This window comes from Agelaius phoeniceus, chromosome Z, assembly GCF_051311805.1.
Source record: "Agelaius phoeniceus isolate bAgePho1 chromosome Z, bAgePho1.hap1, whole genome shotgun sequence".
Taxonomy (NCBI): Eukaryota; Metazoa; Chordata; class Aves; order Passeriformes; family Icteridae; genus Agelaius; species Agelaius phoeniceus.
The window spans coordinates 47895810-47917081 of record NC_135303.1 but is presented as its reverse complement, the minus strand read 5'-3'; the positions used below and the strand labels follow the sequence as shown (position 1 = coordinate 47917081).

Here is a 21272-nt window from a genome sequence, read left to right as displayed (position 1 = left end):
AGGTTTACCTCTGGTGAAAAGGCTTTAGGTGATGGTGAAGGAAAAAGGAGACGGGTCCTGCTGGAGGGTTTGATCCAGAGCTTTATTCATAGCACACAGACCTCTGAATGTTGCAACAGCTCCAACAGAACCACAAACCGCATGGTCCCCATGTCTTTTAAGCCTGGGGAGAGGGAGAGGGAAGGGGTAGGTGTGCCACCAACCAGGTGAGGGGGGGGAAGTCTCAGGGGACAAATGACACCTGGATGGCCCAAAGTCCCCAGGGCTGAGAGGCATCTTTTGAACTCTGCCAATCATACGACACCCTTGCTGGAATATGAGACTGATGGACAGCTCTCAGCAGGAGGCAAGGAGAGGGGAAGGGAGGGCGTATTGGCACACCTGGGAAAGGAACTGGGATAGCCGAAACAGGTTATTACTGCAAAAAGCATGAACTGCTTGGAGCAGGGGATTGGACTAGGCATCTCCAGAGATCCATTTGCAACTAGATCTCTCTAGGCAAATGGAAGGTATGTTAAATTGACTTCAAATCTTTGCAGTGTCTCACACACAAATTTTCTGTTCGTAAAGGAGGAGAACTGAGAGGCAACAAGAACATTCAGTCAATGAACTGGTTTTGCTTACTGCTAGTGTTTGCAGCCAATACCACATTGTTAGTGATAGACCTGATTTCTATCCTGGCTACTTTTCTGGATGTTCAGAACTCTTTAAACTGAGCATTGTTTCAGGCTTACTGGTGGATGAAAGCAAAGATTATGTTTTCAAATATTTTCCTTCTTCACTCCCTTTCCACCCTCTTTTAGTGTCCAAAAATTACACTGTTGAATGTGCTATCTGCCCATCCCTGTTTCAAATGAACTATCACAGGTTGCAAGTAGACATATCAAAACAAGACAATTCTCATCTTCTATAATGTAGAACAAATTAAGCTGGAAGAAAGTCAACTTAGCACCTTGTAATCATGCCCTTGAATTAAACCCTTTCAACTATAAACTATTCTGTGAAACTATTCACATCTACACTAAGAATCCTTCTGTGCTGTCTCATCTTCTCTATCTGTCCTTAAAATCTGTCTCACAGTTTCCCCTCTTCTGGTATGCCTGGACTCAGAGAATCAGTGCCTTTAGTGACAGGTAAGGGCAAGATGCATCTGCACTTGATTAACAACACCAATGCTTCTAGACCAGTGACTAGAATTACAAGGACCACGTGAAAAAAGAACCTGGAAGTCATATTCTCTCTTCCTGTCCTCCAAATGCTGATTTTAGTATGCAAAGAGATTACTGAAATTTCAGGTAATGAGAGGGAAAAAAGCTCCATGGTTGAAGTAATTGTAAATAAGTTTCTGCTCAGTTTTTGAAGCACTTTTGGAGTCCACCTGAACAAGTGCCTTACTCAGTAGTCCTGGTTTTGGAATGCCTATTTTCAGCTCAGCAACAACTATTAGAACCTGCCAGGCCCAAGGTTTTCAAAGAAAAGAACCTAAATAGTGATCCCAAGTTCACATATGTGAACACTGGTAAGAGCCAGTGCCTTGAAGAGACAAGACATACACATTTTGTAAGAGAAGGTGCTGGGACCTGAACTACAGCATGTGATATTGTTACTGTGTGAATTCTAAGTACCATTGTGGTTTTTTCAAATGTTGCAACAACTCTTCACCACATTTTCATTCAATTGACAGTGACAAAACAGTGCTACTAGAGACAATATTCTACCCTTTCTTTCCTTTTTGCAACCATTCCCATGGGTTTCAAACACAGAAAAAAATGCTAATTGCTGATCCCTGCACCAAATTTCTTTGGAACTCTCAAGCACAGATGTTTACACAGACACAAACTTGATACATGACTAATAGTCAGTCACACCTTGCTTAAAATGTTTGGCAACACAACCATAATACCAAGAGACTTGGAATTGCAACCTCCCCACATATTTTCTTTCAGTTTTCAAAACCCAGTGAGGATGAGAAAGGAATTGGGCAGACACTTAATTAGAATGTGCTTTTTTGATCTTATGCATGAAGTGTGATAAAAGCAGCCGTAATAAATATTAATTAGATATTAAACCTAGTATTTTTTCCAGGAAATATTAATGGCTTTGAAACATGATTCAGTGTTCACAATCAGAAAGTTTGACCTAGTCTTCTGAACCCTATTTTTGCTGAAAAAAGCACTGTTTTGTCAGAACAGATTTTTCTGCATTAATTTTGATGAAACATCACTTGCATAAAGAAAAAAGCAACAACTTTGCAATATCATCAGAAAAAAAATTCTAGCAATGTAGGAAATATATATTGTGTTATTTTTCCACTCTAAAATGATTTTCCATTTCATAATTTTAACTTGTGTTACATGCTGTAACTTAAACAAACCCTATGTACAGCAAAAAGAAAATAAAATAAAACCTCACAGCTTAAAGCCAGACCAAGAAAAAAAAAAAAAAACCACAAAAAAAAAAGAAGAAAAAAACAAAACCAAAAAAAACCCCAAAAAACACTGAAAAATCATTTACTGGTGACACTAAGAGGCTGGCCTATTAACTGTTTTCCCTGCTTCAGCTTTGCTTTTTCAAGCATATTGTACACAACACTGTCATTCTACACCTGACAGCAATCAGGCAATGTCTCCATGATAAAATAAACATCTCTTCCTCTACAAACAAACAAAGTGTACAAGTGTTCATTTGCACCCAATGTGTGAAAATCACTACTAAGACTAAGCCCAGGCTCCATCCTCTATAACCAGTTCCCATCTACTGCTTTGAAGGTAATGAGAACCCTCAGCTTGTTGGGCTGTCCATAGAAGTGACAGAATCCATAGTTCCTGCTAACAGCCAGGACCTTATCTTTATGGTTTAGGCTAACAATAGACTAGTAATACACTTTTAAATACTTTTATTCAATTGCTAATTTAGAGACCCATCAAAAATCCCATGACCTCTTTGTAAATTACTGACAGGAAAAAACTTGTTATTTTTACAATATTATGAGATTTACTTCCAAGAACAAAAATTAACAGAAAGGTGCAAATCCAGCATTTATCCAGAACCCAGAACTACTCAAAGCTTATGTACTCAACTTTGGAAATCAGGACCACTTTTACAGACTGTAATGACAAAAAACCCCATAGCTTGCAGCTTCCTTTGCTATTCAGGGAAACCACATGCCTGTTTACGAATCCACAGAATCAGGATGTCAAAAGGCACCACCCTCTCTGAATTCAGCTCTGTACTTCCAGTGGCTGTGATTGTGCAGGAACTATCTGACAAATCAGAAAGCAATGCCCATTACTGTTTTGCTCACAGACTGCACATTTAGTTAATTTGTGAGATAGTCCCTATCTAAAATTAAGAACAGCCACATTTGCCAAAACTGAAATGTGAGTCAGGAAATGAAGTGGTGTGGGCATGATGCACACTGCTGCAAGAGCCTTGGGAGGGGGAAATCCTGACTGAAAGGATTAGCTAGTAGAGCCCAGCTGGTGCCTGGTCTTTACTGAGCAAGACTGAAATATGATAACCCCATCCTGAGATCCTGTTCTATTGCTACATCAGAAAGGCATCTCTGTGAGCTTAATGTTATAAAGTAATTGCTGAACACCTAAAACATTTATAAGTAAGAAATGACTCTCCCTCTTTCATTTGCACACCTACTTCTACCTTTTTCACCAGAGTGCTTGTTAGTAAAGAACGGGTCTTGGACAAGGAATTTAAAACTAGGCATTTCAATAGCAGCAAGGAATTTCTTGTCACAGCACAGTTATCAGGAGTATGGGTCTGCAATTTTTACCCAGCCTTCTGCAATTATAATTGTGTTTAAAGAAAGAGTGGGTGGGTGTGAGGAAGCCAAATATGTACAACCCTGAAGGAATGCAGAGAAGAGGAAACAAGGAACAATCCAGGGCTGACAGAGGAGATTCAAGAGAATGTACAGCTGCTCCTCATGCCTTTGGGATCATTTTGTTCTGGGAAGGTAGATCATATTTTTTTCCTCTTCTGCTGTGCAGAATTTAAACAATGCTGACAAGGAGGCTTAGGTCTTTGGATCCCAATCCATTTTGGATCCCAATCCATAGAAAGATGCTTTTAGCTTCAAACACTTGTCACTAACAACACCAATTCCTTGTTTCTAACTGAGCTGGGCAACATAAATGTGTACTTCAATAAAACCTTCTCTGATGCCCACAGAGATAGCTAATCCACATGCAATTAAATTTGACTGTGTAAACTACATCATCTCAAAGTGACAAACACTGACATGAGCAACATAAACTACCTCAATGACTGTTTTATACACAGATGCAGTTTAATTTAGCAATAAAGCTATTTTCACACTCATTTCATTATATTTGGAATGATAATTTTTGGATTTTGAACCAGACAGATATCTCATGCAAATTACCCATGCAAGTCAAGCCTGTCTGACTCTCTCAATGTCCACAGAACATAAAAAGACTTCCTGCTATTGGAAAAAAAAAGGTCTTCAGAGATGTCTCCATTATGAAATATTCAACTATATTAAAAGAAAATGACCAAGTTCGACCATCTTTTCACTTTTCAAATACAGGTAATATTTGGGTAGATTCTCATTGCTGTGTTTTGGGAAACAATCTTTTGATATTAGAGAAAAGAAAACTAAAAAATAGAGTGAAGTGGTTTGAGTTTGGTTTTTGCTTTCTGTTTTGTTTTTAGAAAAAGCTTGTCACATGAAACAGAAGAATAGATTTTAAATCACTGTTACTTAATCTCAGTACAAAATCAGGATGTGAGTATTACTTTTTCCCCTAAAGCAGAAATGAAACACTTAACAAAAAAAAAAAAAAAAAAAAAAAAAGCTGACTCACACATGGTACTAAACCTTTACAGGCAATGGAAACATCACAGTTCTGTCCAAAGAGACTACAAAAGGATACTAAAGGCATGAACGCAGCTGTCCAAAACAGCAAAATATAATTTTAACTGTCACCTTTCATCTGGATGTGTGTTTTGTTATTCTGGCAGAATAACAAAAATCACTGGGCTGATGCAAGAATTAAGTGAAATACTTTAAAAAATAGGCCATATTCCAAGACTTTGAATTTAAGGGACAGTTAAGGCCTGAGGAAAAATTTATTCCAAAGCTTGTGCCATTAATGCTTCAGTGTTTGAAAATATCTAGAAGACACCTATATCGGAGTATACAGAGATCAAATTACAAAAGAGATAACAGGAACTCAACCACAATTCTAAAGCAGATGTGTTCCAGATCAAGGCAAACCTCTGCATTACAGAGAGATCCCAAAAATAATAGCAGAGGAATAGTGATTTAAAATACACTCCCACAAAATATTTTTCTTCTCAAGTCCTAGAATGGAATTTTAAAATTATAAAAAAAAAGGATCCACTTTGGTGCTATTTATAAAAGTGTTTGTTACAATCAGGTATCACCATCATCCCAGCAGTAAAATGTACTTTTAGAACACACCTGTGAAGAAATGGTATAAAAGCCAATCTGGCAGGAGTAATGCTAGTGAAAACGGTAAGTTGGCCTGTACCCCAGCACTACTTGGAAGGTTAGGTTCCACATCAGACCCTATCCTGCATTGAGGAAAGAAAGGAAACATTTCCCTTTGCACCTGTACAGCCTATACCAAGGTAAACGGGCTTCTTCTCCTGCACACAAAACCTTGGCAATCTTCCTCAGCTAGAAAATGAAGTGAACTCATTATCCTGTTATGAGTGGGAGAATTGGGCTAGATGATCTTTGATCCTCCCTTCCAACCCCAACAGTTTATGAATTTGTATTATGATCGGTTGAAGACATCTGTAATGTATCCTACTCAGCCTAAGCTAGGTAAGGCAGATTCAGAGCAGTGCTAAGACTAGAATACTGCTAATTTCCTAATTCTGTAGATCTTTCATCCTCAATCCTGGGCTTTTTACTTCCAAGAACTGTAACAATGCTGTAGAGCTTTACTCCAGTTAAGCAAACAAAACAAAAGGAATAAAATCCCCTAACAATACAGTTTCTTATTCAGCCAAAAGCAGAAGCAGCAGGAGCATTTCAAATTAGAACCAGAAAAAAAAATAATCCAAGTTTATTTAGTTGAGTGGACACCAAATGAAGACTAAAAATCTATTAACATCCCCAGACAGGAAGATACTAATTCAGTGACTGTAACTATGCATCACACAGTCCTTCGGAGCTAAAACAGTGCAGCAACAAACTGGGTAATTTTCTCGTATGGCACCAGAGAAGTTCGGCCTTATAAAGACATTTACTATGTTTTACTGAAAAGTACTTACTTCAGTGAAAGTGAGTAGTCATGCTTGCTTGTTTGACTATTTCTTACAAGGTAGCTACACTCCTTACATAAACGCAACAGGTTTTCTGCATCTGTCCGACTTATTGCTCCATGATACCATCTACAAAAAAGCAAAGAGGTTAATTAACATACATAAACATTCCCACTCATACTGCTTTAACTACTTAATTTTTTAAGGTGTGAATTGCTACCAATAGCACATGGATACCTTTAAAATCTAATATATTATGGATAAAAAACTCTGGATGAAGTTATTACAAATTATGGAGGTTTCTCGTTCCTGTCAGCTGAGGGGAAAACTCAGATAGGAAACCACGCAATGAGATTGGTGTACATGTTTATGTAAGAAATTCTCATTTAGAGAAACACTTTGTAATCTGTCTTGCAAACAGATCCATGATATACAATTTGTTCTATTTCATCCCTGGGATATATCAGTTTTAAAACTAATATACAAAATAAACAACAAAAGCACAGAAACTGAAGATCACACATGGAGAATATGAATAGTTAACAGTGGAAAAGATTTGCTAAAATAAATCTTTGAAAAAGGAGAAGAGTGATAAAGTGTGAAGATCTATCGAAAAGGCACATTCTAAACAAAGCTGTGGGAATTCTGAGAGCTTTAGATAAATCTCTGGTGGATCTGTAGAGTGGATGTGAACAATTCAGGGAAAAAAGGAAATTGGGTGAGAGAGTGGGTCCTTCATTGAACTTAGCCACTGCAAACAAAGAAGCTTCTCAGTGCATGCTGCTCTGTATCAGCTTTCAAAATCTGAGACTCCAGGAGTAAGCACTTTGACCCTTCCCTAAGTTTCCAGAGCAATGTAACGTGTCTGGCCCTGTGTCAAACGTGGCTCTGAGGAAGATCTCTCCCTCCTTGCAATTGCCAGGTGCACTTTGAAACATTATGTGACACTACCACGTCTGCCTAAGCAAGAATGAACACATCAGAAGTGCTCTCTCTGTCTGTTCTTACCAGGAACTGTTGCTTGCTTTGTGTAAAAGAGTTTCATTCCATTTGTTCTTACTCTAAGAAAGATGCTCCAACTAAAAGATAGGTGACTAAAGACCAGATAAACCTTTTGGACAGAAATAATTCCCTTAACTGCCTCTTGCTGGTGACTCCATTGTCAAATCTGATGAATATGCTAAAAAAATTAAGTTGGTGCCCAAATCAAAAATTCATTGAGTGCTTGATTAAAACCAAAGTCTGCATTAGAGGGAACTAAAGAGAGGTTATATTTGTATAGTCAAGACAGACTAGAAAGGGAGGCCTTGACAGCTTCTTCCCTTCACAAATAAGATGGAGACACAGATACAAATTATTTCAGGCAGGCTCCTCCTCATGTCCCATTATATATTTACTGGTGAAGGATATTTCTTAACAAGGAATTTAAAGACTAGACTGCGTTCTGAGTGTGACAGAATAATATTAATACAAGTGTGAATCAAGAAATGGATTTGGGAGAATTTAAAAACTTTTCCTGTTAGCTACAATTATCTTTATTTTTTTTTTCTCCCCAAAGGGCCAATAAAACAAAAGTGAAATATTACCTTACCAAAAGAAGGGAGATACTGAACTCTGATATTCAGAGAGAAATGGAAAAAGAACACAGGGCTGGTTTGAGGAAGAAAAACCTGCTTTTAAGAGTTGAAAGTAAACAGTGGATGAGACATCTGATTCAGATGTGACGCCTGGAAGCTGTTTTGGCTACACCTGACAGTAAGCAGCAGTATCCAGAAGTGTAATTGCTTGTGAGTCATATACCCATGTAATTGGGACACTCTGATTGCTCCTGTTACAGCTACCTAGTGCGATAAGCAAAGTGCGATAATCAGCTTTAAGTTCCTGAGAGATTTGCTGTTCAGCTGCATTGGGTCTGTTTGTCCTGGGTGTGCTCATTTTTTGAAATGTCAGCATACAAGCATTTATGAAGAAAGGTCAAAAATTCAAACATCAGTGATGTGGTCTTAAAAAAGTGCAATGACAGCTTGTGAAAGACATCAGTGCAAAAGTATGGAATAACCTGAATGTCTTCTAAGATATCCTGGAAAATACATGCACACAATCCAAACCTTAAAGCAAAATTCTAACATAATCACACACTTTGACCCTTAACAGGATCTCCTCCCAGGTTTGAAAGTACCCTGATTGTGGTTTACAGAATGCTCTTCCTGACGTCCCTTACTTTGTCAATGGTCACATTTCGGCCACTAAGGGGCCACAACTCCACTGAAGACAGGAGAGCAGCATCAATTATACAGTAAGTATACTAAGTTATTACAGCTTATATAATGCACAATACTACTCTATTTCTGAGTTAGAGCAAAACAGGAAACCACAAGATCTTGATTATAAGTCTGGGAGGGATTCACTTTCAATAAGACAATGGAAACAGCAGAACACTTTTTCTTTACACTGTTATTGAGGAAATAGAACAAATTACTTTGATTCCCCTGGGTGTGCGAGTTAGTAAGTTCAGAGTTACAGATTCCTCAGTCACAAGTAACTAAAAATAACTCACCTTGGTATTTCTGTGTGTTTGGGGAATATCCTAACCTACCCATCCACTTGCCAATTTGTGTGCATCCTTTTCTTTAGCTCTTGTATTCCTTTCTGCAAAAACAGACTCCACTTTTGAAGAAAAAGAAGGAAGGGCTTGGCATGTGCTGTGGAGATGTCTCACACTACTAAAATGAGTAATATGAATTATTATGAATATTCTATGGTAAAATAAATGGGGACTCTTTCATTTTATGATGCATCATTGTTAACTGCATTCATTTGAGGTTTGATCCATCATGCTGAAGAAACAAATACCCCTCATGTCACTGACATTTGAATAGTTAAGAAGGAAAAACTAGACCTGCAGTTTTCAATTGTAACATTTAACTGCAGTTATACTAAAAGACAGAATGACACCACAGCAAATTTGTGAGTCAAAAAGTAGGTAACAGACACTCTCCTTCCTGCAGTTATTTTTAATATATTTGGGATTGGGCGAGCTACTTTGGCAAGCTGGAACTACCCAACTTGGAGGACCAAATCTACAGTTAAATTTACAGCCTTTTAGTTATTTACCTAACAGTATCAGTGACTGATTTCACAATAATGGTTGGTACTTCCTCTACTGGAGATAAGCATACAATCAGTGAATGGGCAGATGGTTCAAAGGCTGAGGTTGATTAGATGGAACATGAAAACATGTGGATGATATTATCTGTTTCAAACTCATGCTACCAAATACTGTCTGAAAAATAGAACGTCAAAGGGAAAGCAATTTCTAGAACTACCTCCTCTCAAACCCTCCTACTGAGGGTTTTAAGTAAAAGGATTCTTAATCCTTTCAATACCACTAGCATTAAGGAACAAAGTATTCTCACAAAGTACATACTCACATCCATGCTAAATTATGCCCTCCCTCTTCAGTGCTAATAAATTCTGCCTCTGACCCAGAATGACAGTTTCTGGAGTGGACTGCCTTCAGGGATTCAAGACACAGCTTCTTCACTTAACTGCATGACTCCACTGGCTTCTCAGTGACCAGGAATATCACTTTAATTTTTGTAAATTGCTCTACTTTTTTACTTTTCAAGATTTTTCTCTGTGTAGCAGGAATTCTGGCCCCTTCTCTGAGGCTGCACCTTTGATATGATACAGGACATTCCACCACAAGCCAGTCTGTCCAAATTGTTCAAGGAAGGGCAACAATGAGGCAGGACAGAGGCCACTCTTGTGGATACCAGACAATTTACTACAGGGAATTCACCTGGAACCTGAATTAGATAGAAGTGCATCTAAATACCACTCTCAAGTTTGATAGCACAAGGGTAGAAATAACAATCTCTTATCTGAAAGCTGTTTAAGTGGTTTTATCATTCTCTCCCTGGAGGAAAATCACTGCCAGATGCAAGGCAAATCTGATGTATTAGAAACATGCTCCTCTGCAGCCACAAATATATTGGTTTCATGTAGCTTTAAACAGAATTTGGTTATATGTGAAATACAACTTTTTTCTCCCTAATGCAGTATAAACAACAAGGTTGAAAATGGAATAACTGAATACTTGACAGATAAAATTCACTGTTTCTGAGATGAGTTTCCTGTTTAACACTATTTTGCCACCCCACAAAAATTACTTATAATTTGCAGAACTAGTAAATCTTTGGGGCTTTGGGGATACTGAGGAGGGAAGCTGGACAGTAGGATCTGGGTACTTACTGCTCCTGTAAATGGAGAGGCAAAGAGCTAGAGAGCAATTACTGTGCTTACTTACATCTGCTTTTCCAGTTGAATAGTTGGATCTATTCTCTCTCCCAGGATCCCACAAAATTCTGGACTGCCATGTTTGATAGGTTTAAAGCCTCCTCCAGGTGCTCTTAATTGCCTGTGCTGGTCATTTGAGGGAGGAGGAGATGCTTGCCGTTTCCCACTTCCATTAAACTGGGCTGCAAGATACACAATAATTACCTCTCCAGGCAAGGTTAGCAAGGACCAAAAGAGTTGTAGCACTTACAGCGGTTGTCACACCCCACAGAGAATAAACATATACCCACTAGCATTTAGATGCTTTATCTACAAAGTTATATGTATCAGGTAAAGTGTTTCTTACTAGGCAGAGTACAGTCCTAAAACTCTCTTGTTTTCCCAGTAATAAAATTCATGCTCTTCTAAACCTTTTTATAATAACTACTGCTTATCTTGACATGTGATACTTTGATCCTCCAGAGCTGATGCTGTTAAACAAGTAACAGTAATGAGCCTTAAGTCACCTGCCATAATTCCAAAAGGAAATAAGTGAGAACATCAGTTTGCCTCAGGTTATGTGGTATCATCCTGACAGTGATCTGGGGGCAAATCAGGCAGCTAACATCCATATCAGAAATAGTGTCAAGCAGCAAAGAATTAACAGTGCATCCACTCACATGCTGCTGGCACAAAGCTTTTGCCTTTAAAGTCTAGGAAACAGATGACAAAAGAAAGATACTCTTTCATCATTTCTCTCACTAACTACATTATTCCAAGAAAAGAAATACAACTTATTTTGCAAAGCTGTAATTTATTAGAGCAGTGCAACACCTGTAGCTAAGCACATACTAATGATGTCAGCATTCTCATTCCACACTTACAGATTCCACATAGCTACAATTAAAAAAAAATACTAAAGGACAGAATGTTGACAGAAACAGTGAAAGAATCTACCCACACCATATTCCTGACTCTTACTGCCTTCTATGATTTGCTGCTTCATCAAAAATTAACATTCCCAGCTGCAAATGATTGTATATTAAGGCCATCTAGTGAGGACCAGGCAGAGAACCTTGACTTTGTCAGGAGGTAAAAATCACAGTGCTCACAAGCACAAACAGCTCAATCAGCCCCTGTGTGAGTTTCAACAGCAATACTGGAGAAAAACGTTACTCGGAAAACTGAAGGAACTCCCTGCAACACTTATAGGCCTCATGCACTTAAAAGTGAACTTACTATAACAAACAGCCAAGTAGGCATGTGACTGACAGTATTAAGTGTTTTAAAGCAGACAGCTGCAATGTTCAAGTTCAAAATGATAATGCAAAGAGACATGTTGGATGAGGAAAATGTTTTGGAGCTGTTTTTTAAAAATTTGTTTATGCTTTTGTCATGAAGCTTAGGACACTTCCAAATCGCCCCTCTACTCAGAGAAAGTAGGCACAATTTTTTTATTGTAAAATTTAGGCAAACGTATTCAATCACATTCCAAGTATACATAGTGGAAATATGCTGATTCTTTCTTAATATAAACTCAGATTTAACCTCATTACTGGAGAATGAAAGCTGATTAGCATAACAAGGAAAAACACTGCATGTGGATACCTGCCCGTGACATATACGAGCAGTATTATTATTTTAAGAAAAACACCTGGATGTAACTTGGGTACTCTCTGAAACTCAATGAGTTTATTGTCACCTTCCAAACAAGGAGCACCTTTCAGATGCCAAAAAACTCCGTTCACATAGCAAACGCAGTTCTGACGGTTAATAACTTGTGATTATAACACAGAATCACAGAATGGCTTGAGCTGGAAGTGATATTAAGGATTATCTAGTCGCAAAACCCCAAGAGCAAAGAGATGCCACCACAGGCAGTGATTTTGTCCACTAAACCACAGTATTCAGAGCCCCATCCAGCCTGGCTTTGAACAGTTCCAGGGAAGGGCTATCCACAATTCACACACAGCAACCTGCTCCATTGCTTCACCATCTTTGACTAAACAATTTCTTCCTAACATCTAATCTAAATGTCTCCTCTTTTAGTTTAAAAATGTTCCCTCTTTTTTTATCTTTATATGCTTGTGTGGGAAGTCACTTAACATGATGATAAGACATAGAACTATTCTCCAAAAACAGGAAAAAGTCAAATTTCAGATGCTTTTGAATGTTGGGGCTTTTTTCTCTGTTTGAAAAGTTCAGACATGTGTCTGGACTTCTGGCCTTTTCTTTTTTTTTTTTTTTTTCCCCAGGAAGAAGCAGTCTTGAAGGGCTATGCAAGCAGATTAAAGTGACAAGTGTGATTCTCAGTCAGGTACCTCCCCACCCAATGCTGTAATCTGAGTTTTGGCTGCTATGAATCCTCTCTTAAACAAAGCTAAAGTATATCCAGCCACTGCAGTTATGGAATAGACTGCAATACTTTACTTCCACACTCCTCATCTGGCCTCTCTTCCACTGCCCTGTTATTCCTGCCCTACCCCTGTGACAGTGGCATGGCAGAATTCCCTTGCTTTAGCTCACTCAGGGTCCTAGGCAGCACCTTCCATTCAACAGCAGAAGAAGCCAGAAAAAGTTTGGCATTTATAAGTCCTTCTTCCACGAGCACATGATCAGTGCTGGAAATTGCTACCAAATGGCCCTCTTGACCATTGAGACCCTCTTTGTAAGTGAGGGTCACATTTTTGTAACACAATACTAAGACTGGCTTTACAGACTTCACAAGCATTTCCTTTACCCAATGTTTTCTGTGCTCACACAACAGTTTGAAGAGGACAGATTTCTCACAAACTCAGTGGAAGCCAGTGTCAGTGTGACATTCTTCAATAGGCCCTCTGGTGCCCATGCTATCTCCTATCTATCCAGTGGGCTCTCCCTGGTGCTATCTCCTTTTCCAGCCAGACTTGTGTACCTGGAAGCTACTTTGTTCCTGTTGCTTTGCCAGTCTCAACTCTTCTGGGCAAACCAGTCTGCCCAGCTCAGCAGGAGTTCTAACAAGACCTGCTCGCTTCCCATAAAAGCCATCAAAAACACATTTTAGCTTCAGCTGGACAGCCTCCAATAAAACAACCCCAAAACTGTTTGTGAAAGAACTCCAGCTGCAGACAGTCAAAACGCTGCATTCCAGCTCTGCTACACGGGGACACATCTCTTAGCACAGCAAAATCCATAGGCTATGTACATCTTGCTCCATCCACAATGCCAGCATGACACCAGCCTCAGCCTCATCCTTAGGAGTCAGAGCACAGACACACTGCCCTCAGCCTCAGCACACTTCATAGCTTCTGCACACTTTCATTCTGACAAATCTCAAAGTCCAGGCTAGAGATAAAAAGCTTTTAGCTATGCTTCAGCAACAAATCTTGAAATCATGGCAGAAGAACAATTTTTTCCCTCAAAGAGTAATTGCATGAGTAATTAGGTTCATGGTAATTCTAGTGTCGCTGGTGATTTTGTTTTGTTTCCACAGTCTATCACCTGACAAATCAAAAACATTTGCTTCGTAAGACTCTGTGTCTGCAACTCTCATCACAAATGTGTGTGTTGTTCCCTCCAGATGAATTTCACAAAATAGGAAAGTTTCAGCAGAGGATCTCTCCAGGATCTCCACAGTTCCACAGAATTGGAAGATGGTAATTGTGGGCCTGTAAAGTGGGACATACCCATTGCTAGAATTTTTAGTAGTTAGACAAACACTGCACTTTTCAGAAAAATCCACCTCAGCTAAGAATTGAAAAACCCCTTCCAGATTTATACTACGGAACCACCGACTAAGTCAGAAGGGCACTTCATACATCTGAGCAGGGGGTCTACACTTCTCCATTGCAAACTTTCCACCATTTCAAACTTCAGAGCTGGACCTCTTCATTCCTTATTTTAAACATTTACTACTCCTAGGACAAAGATGATTTCTAGAGACACTAGATGAAACAGCAGCTTGCAATCAGGCTTGTGGCCAATCCTTAGACATTTCTTTGTGACAAAAGAAACTCTTGTACCTAAAATAACCTTGTACCTAAAACAAATTAATCTATAATGAATGGCAGCCGTAATGAGAGAAATCTAATTAATCTCAAAAAGTGTTTACTCTCCTTATTTTAAATAACAATTCTCTATGCTGAACCTGTGAGTAAACCAATCATATCATAATACCATTTAATTAAACCTCTCTTTAGTCTATTAATTCGGTAAAGCAAAATTTTGCTCTGTGTGCTTTCGTAACTGCACAGTACTTGCAAGAATATTAACACATAAGCCAATCATAAAATCTTGTATTGGACTGACCTTGTTAATTTACAGTTACATATAAAAACTGAAAAGTAGATATAAAGAAAAAAAAAACAAAACTAGGATTCTTTATTTTAAAACAACTCAGAAAAACTCTCTTTCAGAATTTACCTCATAAAGACCAAAAAAGTGGACACAAAGATGAATACAGAGGTTAAGACAAGATCCAAATTAATTAAAACGCATAGATTTTATATTATATGACCAATACATGAAGGATAATAATTTACATATATGACTCTTTAGACTTAACTTTTAAAATCCAGTCTCTGTAGCTGCTCTATTACTATTTGAAAAATTTGTGAAATGTGATCTCACTAGAGACAGATGCATACTGGTCCACAACTTGCATCTCAGCATCATTAAGCAGTGAAATTGCTGGTTTTTGAAAGAAAAGTTACTTTTCACACCGACCTTTTGTGGGAAATTATGTGATCAGATCAGGTTGTTTATCCAGTCATTTCTTCCCACAGGATGAAAAAAACCTGAAAATGGAGACTGCAAGAGCTCCTTGAATAATTGCTTCCAATACTTGACTGTTCTTGCAGAGAAAAAACCAACTTGAGTCAGAACCTCTACTGATTCATCTTATATCTCATCTTCCAATCACACACCTGCTCATTTGTGAAGAAACTGGCTCCATCTTATAGAGGATCTCCTCACAGGCATTAGAAAGTTCCCACTATGACCCACCCAAAGTTTTCTCTTGTCCAGGCTAAGCAAGCCCAGGTCTCTCAGCATCTCTTCATGTCACTTTGTTGGCTCTATGCTAACAAAAATGTTTATCAACATCCCTCTTATATCAGAATTCTACCACAGCATTATGCATAGTTCAAGAAATATGAAGTAAAGAGGAACAGTCACTTTGCTTCATCCACTGGCTTGCTCCTATTCATACAGGCAAGCATGCTACTAGCCTTCATCATGGTGAGGAGTATTGCTAGCCACATTTAGTCCACTTCCCCTAGGACTGTTTAAGCCCCTTCTAGCAAAACTGTAGCCCAGCAAGTCGATCAGATCTAGGTCCATATCATTGCAGGAGGTTAGTCTGCTCCAGATGCAAGTCTTTAGGTCTGTTCTCATTAGGTTTTGTAAGCTTGTTGTCAGTCCATTTCTCCAGCCTGTTCAAGTCCCTCAGAATGGCAGCTTTGTACGCACCCTCCCCTCCCTTGGCTGTTATTCCAAGCTTGATAAGGGGCATTTCCTCTCCTTCGGCTCTTGGTTACTAATAACTATGCTAAACAGGAAGGGTTTCAGAACATATCCTTGGAGGAATCACACTTGTAACGAGATTCCAGGAAGAGTATGAATCACTAACACTACCCTTTGAGGTCAATGACTCTGAAAGGTTTTTGCAGATCTACTAGTCCACCCATCTGGGCTACAACATTCCAAACACAGCTGATACCACAGCACAACATCCTGAAAGCTAAAGTCTACACAGATGAGACCTAATGCTCTCTTTCCATTAAGAGATCTAGTAGTTTTAACACAGAAAGCAAACAGGTTTGTCAAGCAGGATTTACCTAGGATAAATGCACACTGACTACCCACTAATCATTGCTCTCAGGCTTCTTCCATGTTTGGTCCCGGAGGCACACCTCTTTTCTTCCTGCCTCAGCCCCAACACTTCATCACACTGTCCCTTTGAGAATAGCTCCACAATTTCAGGACCCTGCAAAGCAAGTTCCTCACCACAGAGATACTCAACAATAAACACTATCTACATCCCATCCATTAAAATGTAGGAAGGGAGAAGGAGCAGGAGAATCAGAACTTTTATGAAGTAAGTTGCTAAGATGATTGACAACAGGTTGGCTGAAATACCAAACAAAAAGTGCAGTTTCGTACTTCTGCAGTAGGTAAAGATTTAGATGACCCACATTCACTTTACAGACATTTCTTCACACACACATATACAAAAGAGCATAACTATTTGATTTACCCCAAAGGCAAGTATATATAGTTTAATTGTGACAGGGAATTTTGAGGCTGGGATCTAAGGATCCTACCTGCCAAAGCTGGGATGCTGACTTTGTTCCACTCCCACGGCTGATCATACTCATCTGCAGGCCTGTCATCATCCTGTGGCAATTTGCTTTCTCGTAAACGGCGACTCACCACACTTTCAGAATCGGATTCCACACCACTGCCTTCTGGTTCATAGGGTGTGTCATAGAGCTGCATGTTTTTCTGATGGGACTTCATGCCTTCCTGCTGTTGAAACTCTGTTGGCAAGGAGGAAAGTTGCATCAGAATCACTACTAACCACGTCTTATCATTACAGTCTATAATTTTAGAGCATTCAACTTCCACCCATTTCTTAATAGCCACATAATTATAGAGATGACAAGCTTGTACAAGACTTCTAAATTCTACCTCTACATTGGTAACTGGCTGGAAGCAAAAGTTTGCTCCAGTTAACCACCGCAGCTTCATGCCTCCACCAACATTTCCCAGCTTATGCAGAGCCAGATTGCAGGAAGCACACAATCCCTGTCAGCTGCTAAAAAGCACATTCACAAGCAACTCTACATAAATTCCCAACAACACTGAAATTTGTGTATAGTTAGCTCTTCAGGAAGAGATGGTTCCAAAGTGAAATTTGAAGACACAAAGAACAGAAAAAAAAATCCCACAGTACTATTGTATATACTGATAAAAAAAAGTTGTCTGCCTTTACACCTACAGAATATCAGCAAAAAATGAACTAGAGTAAGAACACAAAAAAAAAAAGCATTAGAGCTTATCTCACATCAAAGCAGTCGTAACAGCAGCTCTCAGCTGCCCGAAAAGCAGTCAGAACCAAACCTTTTTGGGCAGAATCAGAAGAAGCAGTAAGGAGGAACAGGCACAAGAGGCAGCTCAAGAGATCCAAGTGATACATTGTGGGTACCTTCTTCCCCTCCTATGAGCAGCAGCCCCAGGACAGGTTACCAGGTAGGTCATGGGAAGTGTCTTCATTCTTTTGAGTTTACAGAGCCTTGGTTAGGCAAAGCCACAGTCCTCCATCTACTGATACAAAACTGGGTGGAGTGAATGACAGACCAGGTGGCTGTGCTACCATTCAAATGGACCCAGGGAGGCTGGAAAATGGCAGACTAACAGGCTAGAAAGCTGCTCACCAGTGAAGGACTTTGGGTCCTGTAAGGCAGCAAGTTAAACACAAGCCAGCAATCCACCCTTACAGGAATGAGGGACAACCCAACTTGGGGTGCATCAGGAGTGCTGAATGCAGTTCAAGAGATGTGATTCTTCCCCTCTACTCAGCACTGGAGAGGCCACATCTGGACTGCCGGGTCCAGTTCTCATCTGCCCAGCACAAGAAAAACACAGAATACTGCAGGAAGTTTCAGCAAAAGGCCATGAAGCTCAATAATGGGACTGAAGCACTTTTCATATGAGGAGAGACTGAAAGAGTTGAGACTGGCTAGCTGGGAGAAAACAAGTTTTAGTGGGGACATTATCAATGCATATAAATACCTGATGGAAGACAGAGAACACAGAGAAAGACTTTTATTGACCGTGCCCAGTGACAGGCCAAGATATAACAGGCACAAGTCAAAAAATATGCAATTCCACCTGAACACAAGAAAGCACATTTTGACTGTGATAATGGTCAAACAAAGAAACAGGTTGCCTGGAGGGACTGTGAAGTATCCATCTTTGGAGATATTCAAGATCTGACTGGACATAGTCATGGGCAGTCTATTCTAGCTGAATCTGCTTGACCAGGATTTTTTTATTATGTAATATCAAGAGGTCCCTTCCAACTTCAGATGTTGTGTGATTATACTGATCACTGCAACAACAAAATAAGAACACCAATAATATAGCAAATTGCAAAGTCATGAAAAGACTCAGAGAGAGAACTTTTTAAGCTACAAATGAAGCAAAGATCTAGAGCAGTTCAACAAATGTCATAAATCAAGTAATATATCAACAATAATATTATAATCAAGTAACTTCTCCAAACCCCTTCAAAGCACAGTGAAAAGTAAAAGTCTGCAAAATGACAGTGCCCTTATTCTTTGAAAAAAAAAATTTCATTTATGCATTAAAAATACGGTAATTTTGAAGAAATATACACCAAAATTGATGCTACAAGCAAGACACATCCTCTTCATTTCTAGTTATGAACAATCACATCAAGAAAAAATGCTGCATTGAGAAAAAAAACTCTAATAGAAAGAATACACTCTCTCTTGAATACTTTGGTTCAGAAAGAGAAACATTTTGGTTTTTTCTGAAGTCAGAAAAGTGGCATGTATCTTTTTGTCTTTCGCACTGTGGACCCAGTCAATGCTACACCAAGAAATGTGCATTTCTGAGGAACAGAAGCTGAATCAGTTGGAAGTGCCAAACACAAATTTGTGTGCCAAATACAGCTATGCAATTGGCTCTTTGTGTGTGTGAGCATATTTCAATACAAGAACTCTTGCCTGACATTTTTCTTTTACCCAGAAAACCAAAGCATCAGGCCATACAGTAAAGATTACCAGTAAATAGAAGGTGGTTCATGTTCAGGAAGCATAATTAGAAAAATTATGAATATTTGATTCTAAAACAGAAAAGCTTTTCTAGGAAAAGCTACAACCTAGATGGAGGGAAGTGCAGGGCCAGGAACTGGACTTAATAATGATCCTTGTGGATCCCTTCCAACTCACCATAGCCTGTGATTCTGTGATATATGAAAACAAATGCACACACACTTCTACACACATATCTCCAATCTCTTTTGTAAAGCTTTGTATAAATATGTTTGAAAATTCACCTTTGAGAGTATTTGTAAATAAAAGTAATTTTACTTTTATTAATTTTACTTAATTTTACTAAAAGCTAAATCAGAAAAAGTCCCTTTCAATGAATGACAGCACAGCTGAATCTGTACCATAAGCAGTGTTAGCATTATACACACAGATAGCTCAGTGCAAACTTGATATTCAAGAATCGAATAATAGAAGACAACAGCACATTTGTGATGAAGCCTTTCTCATGGTAATTTTACAGCCTCTAAAAGTGACAGCTCTAAGGGCTAAAGTCCTTGGAAAGATTAGGAAATAAAAAACTTTGTTAATTTAACTTTTTGTTTAGAAATTCACTTTTATGAACTATATCATTGGAATTCTTATTGCTGATTAAAAGTACATTTGTATACAATTCAGCATTAAGTTACTAGCTATCAGAAGAGGTAACAATTGAAGTTTTGAAAGCACTAATTTTGCTAGCAGTCTGGAAGACTCCCACAGATGATTCTTGTTCTCACAGATCAGCAGTTATTACAGAATCAGGCTCCAGAAGTTTGGGCTCCTGCATAAAACCAAGAACTTGACTAGGAGAGGTACCAAAACTGAAACAACACTATGAGATATAAGACTCAACTTGACATTGTTCTTCCCACTTGGTGAACAATTCTGATACTCACATACAGAACAGAGCTCCACAGGACATGAAGCCACGTCAGCTACACCAAACACCTTAATAGCCCTAAAAAACTGAACAGGATTACACATAATTGCACTATATTTCTGAAAATAGTTTGAAGAGAATTAGGGGATATATCATTAAGGGAAGAGAACAGCTATGAAGCCAACGAAGTAGTGTTTTCAACATTTCTTTACTTGCTTACCAAACCAAACAGGTCAACTTCTACAGCTTGCCTTCCAAAAGGTCGCAACAAACTAAAAAACAACCATTCTATAATGGCCAGATGCCAATAGATATTTCCTTCATCTCAAACTCAAGCATGCAGTAACAATGGTCAAACAATGTAGTTGCACCGTTAAAAAAAGTTCTGATAATGTAAAAGCCCATTTTCCCAAATGAAGCACATCTGTAAATGTCACCAGGCAGTAATAATCTCAATGCCATTTACAGCCCATTTTTAACATATCTTTTGATGAAACACTAGACAAGCAAAATGCAGGAGTCTTACTGCCACAATCACGTAAGGAATGTTTAGTTACAGAGATGTTCCCTGAAGTTAAGGGCTTGCAAGAGTTTTTGTTCTCCTTGTGGTGAAAGACAATGAACAATGACTCTGTGTAGGTTGGGGTTCCTGCATCACAGTAACAGCACGTCTTACTTGTCTACATCTAATATGCAGGAAGAGTCTAAACCTGCAGGAGAAAAAACCCCTGCCTTATATCAATTGCCTGATTTTTTTCAACCCCTGTTATTCTATTGGGAAAACTTTTAAACAAATTGCATGCAACCAATCACAGCATCAGTGGTAAGACAGACATAGGTGGTTCTTTATCAGTCTGACAGCCATCTGTAATTTATGCATGCTCCACTGAAAACCGGGGAAAACTATAGTGGAATTGGATATAGTTACATTAACTTACAGATTGATCAACAGAGGCACAATAAAGCTGTTTTTACTTGCCAGCATGTCAGATTTCAAAGTGCACAGGCCCACACATATC

General features: G+C 38.8%; 1 protein-coding gene across 1 annotated transcript in view; it reads right to left on the bottom strand.

Moving 5' to 3' along the window:
• SHB (SH2 domain containing adaptor protein B) overlaps positions 1-21272 on the bottom strand; it is a 61516-nt gene that overhangs the window by 8710 nt on the left and 31534 nt on the right. The window contains exons 3-5 of the mRNA XM_054651964.2: positions 16857-17072; positions 10586-10757; positions 6286-6405 (exon numbers count right to left, since the gene is read on the bottom strand). Of these exons, the coding sequence (XP_054507939.1) occupies positions 6286-6405; positions 10586-10757; positions 16857-17072 (508 nt within the window). The remainder of the gene's footprint in view (positions 1-6285; positions 6406-10585; positions 10758-16856; positions 17073-21272) is intronic.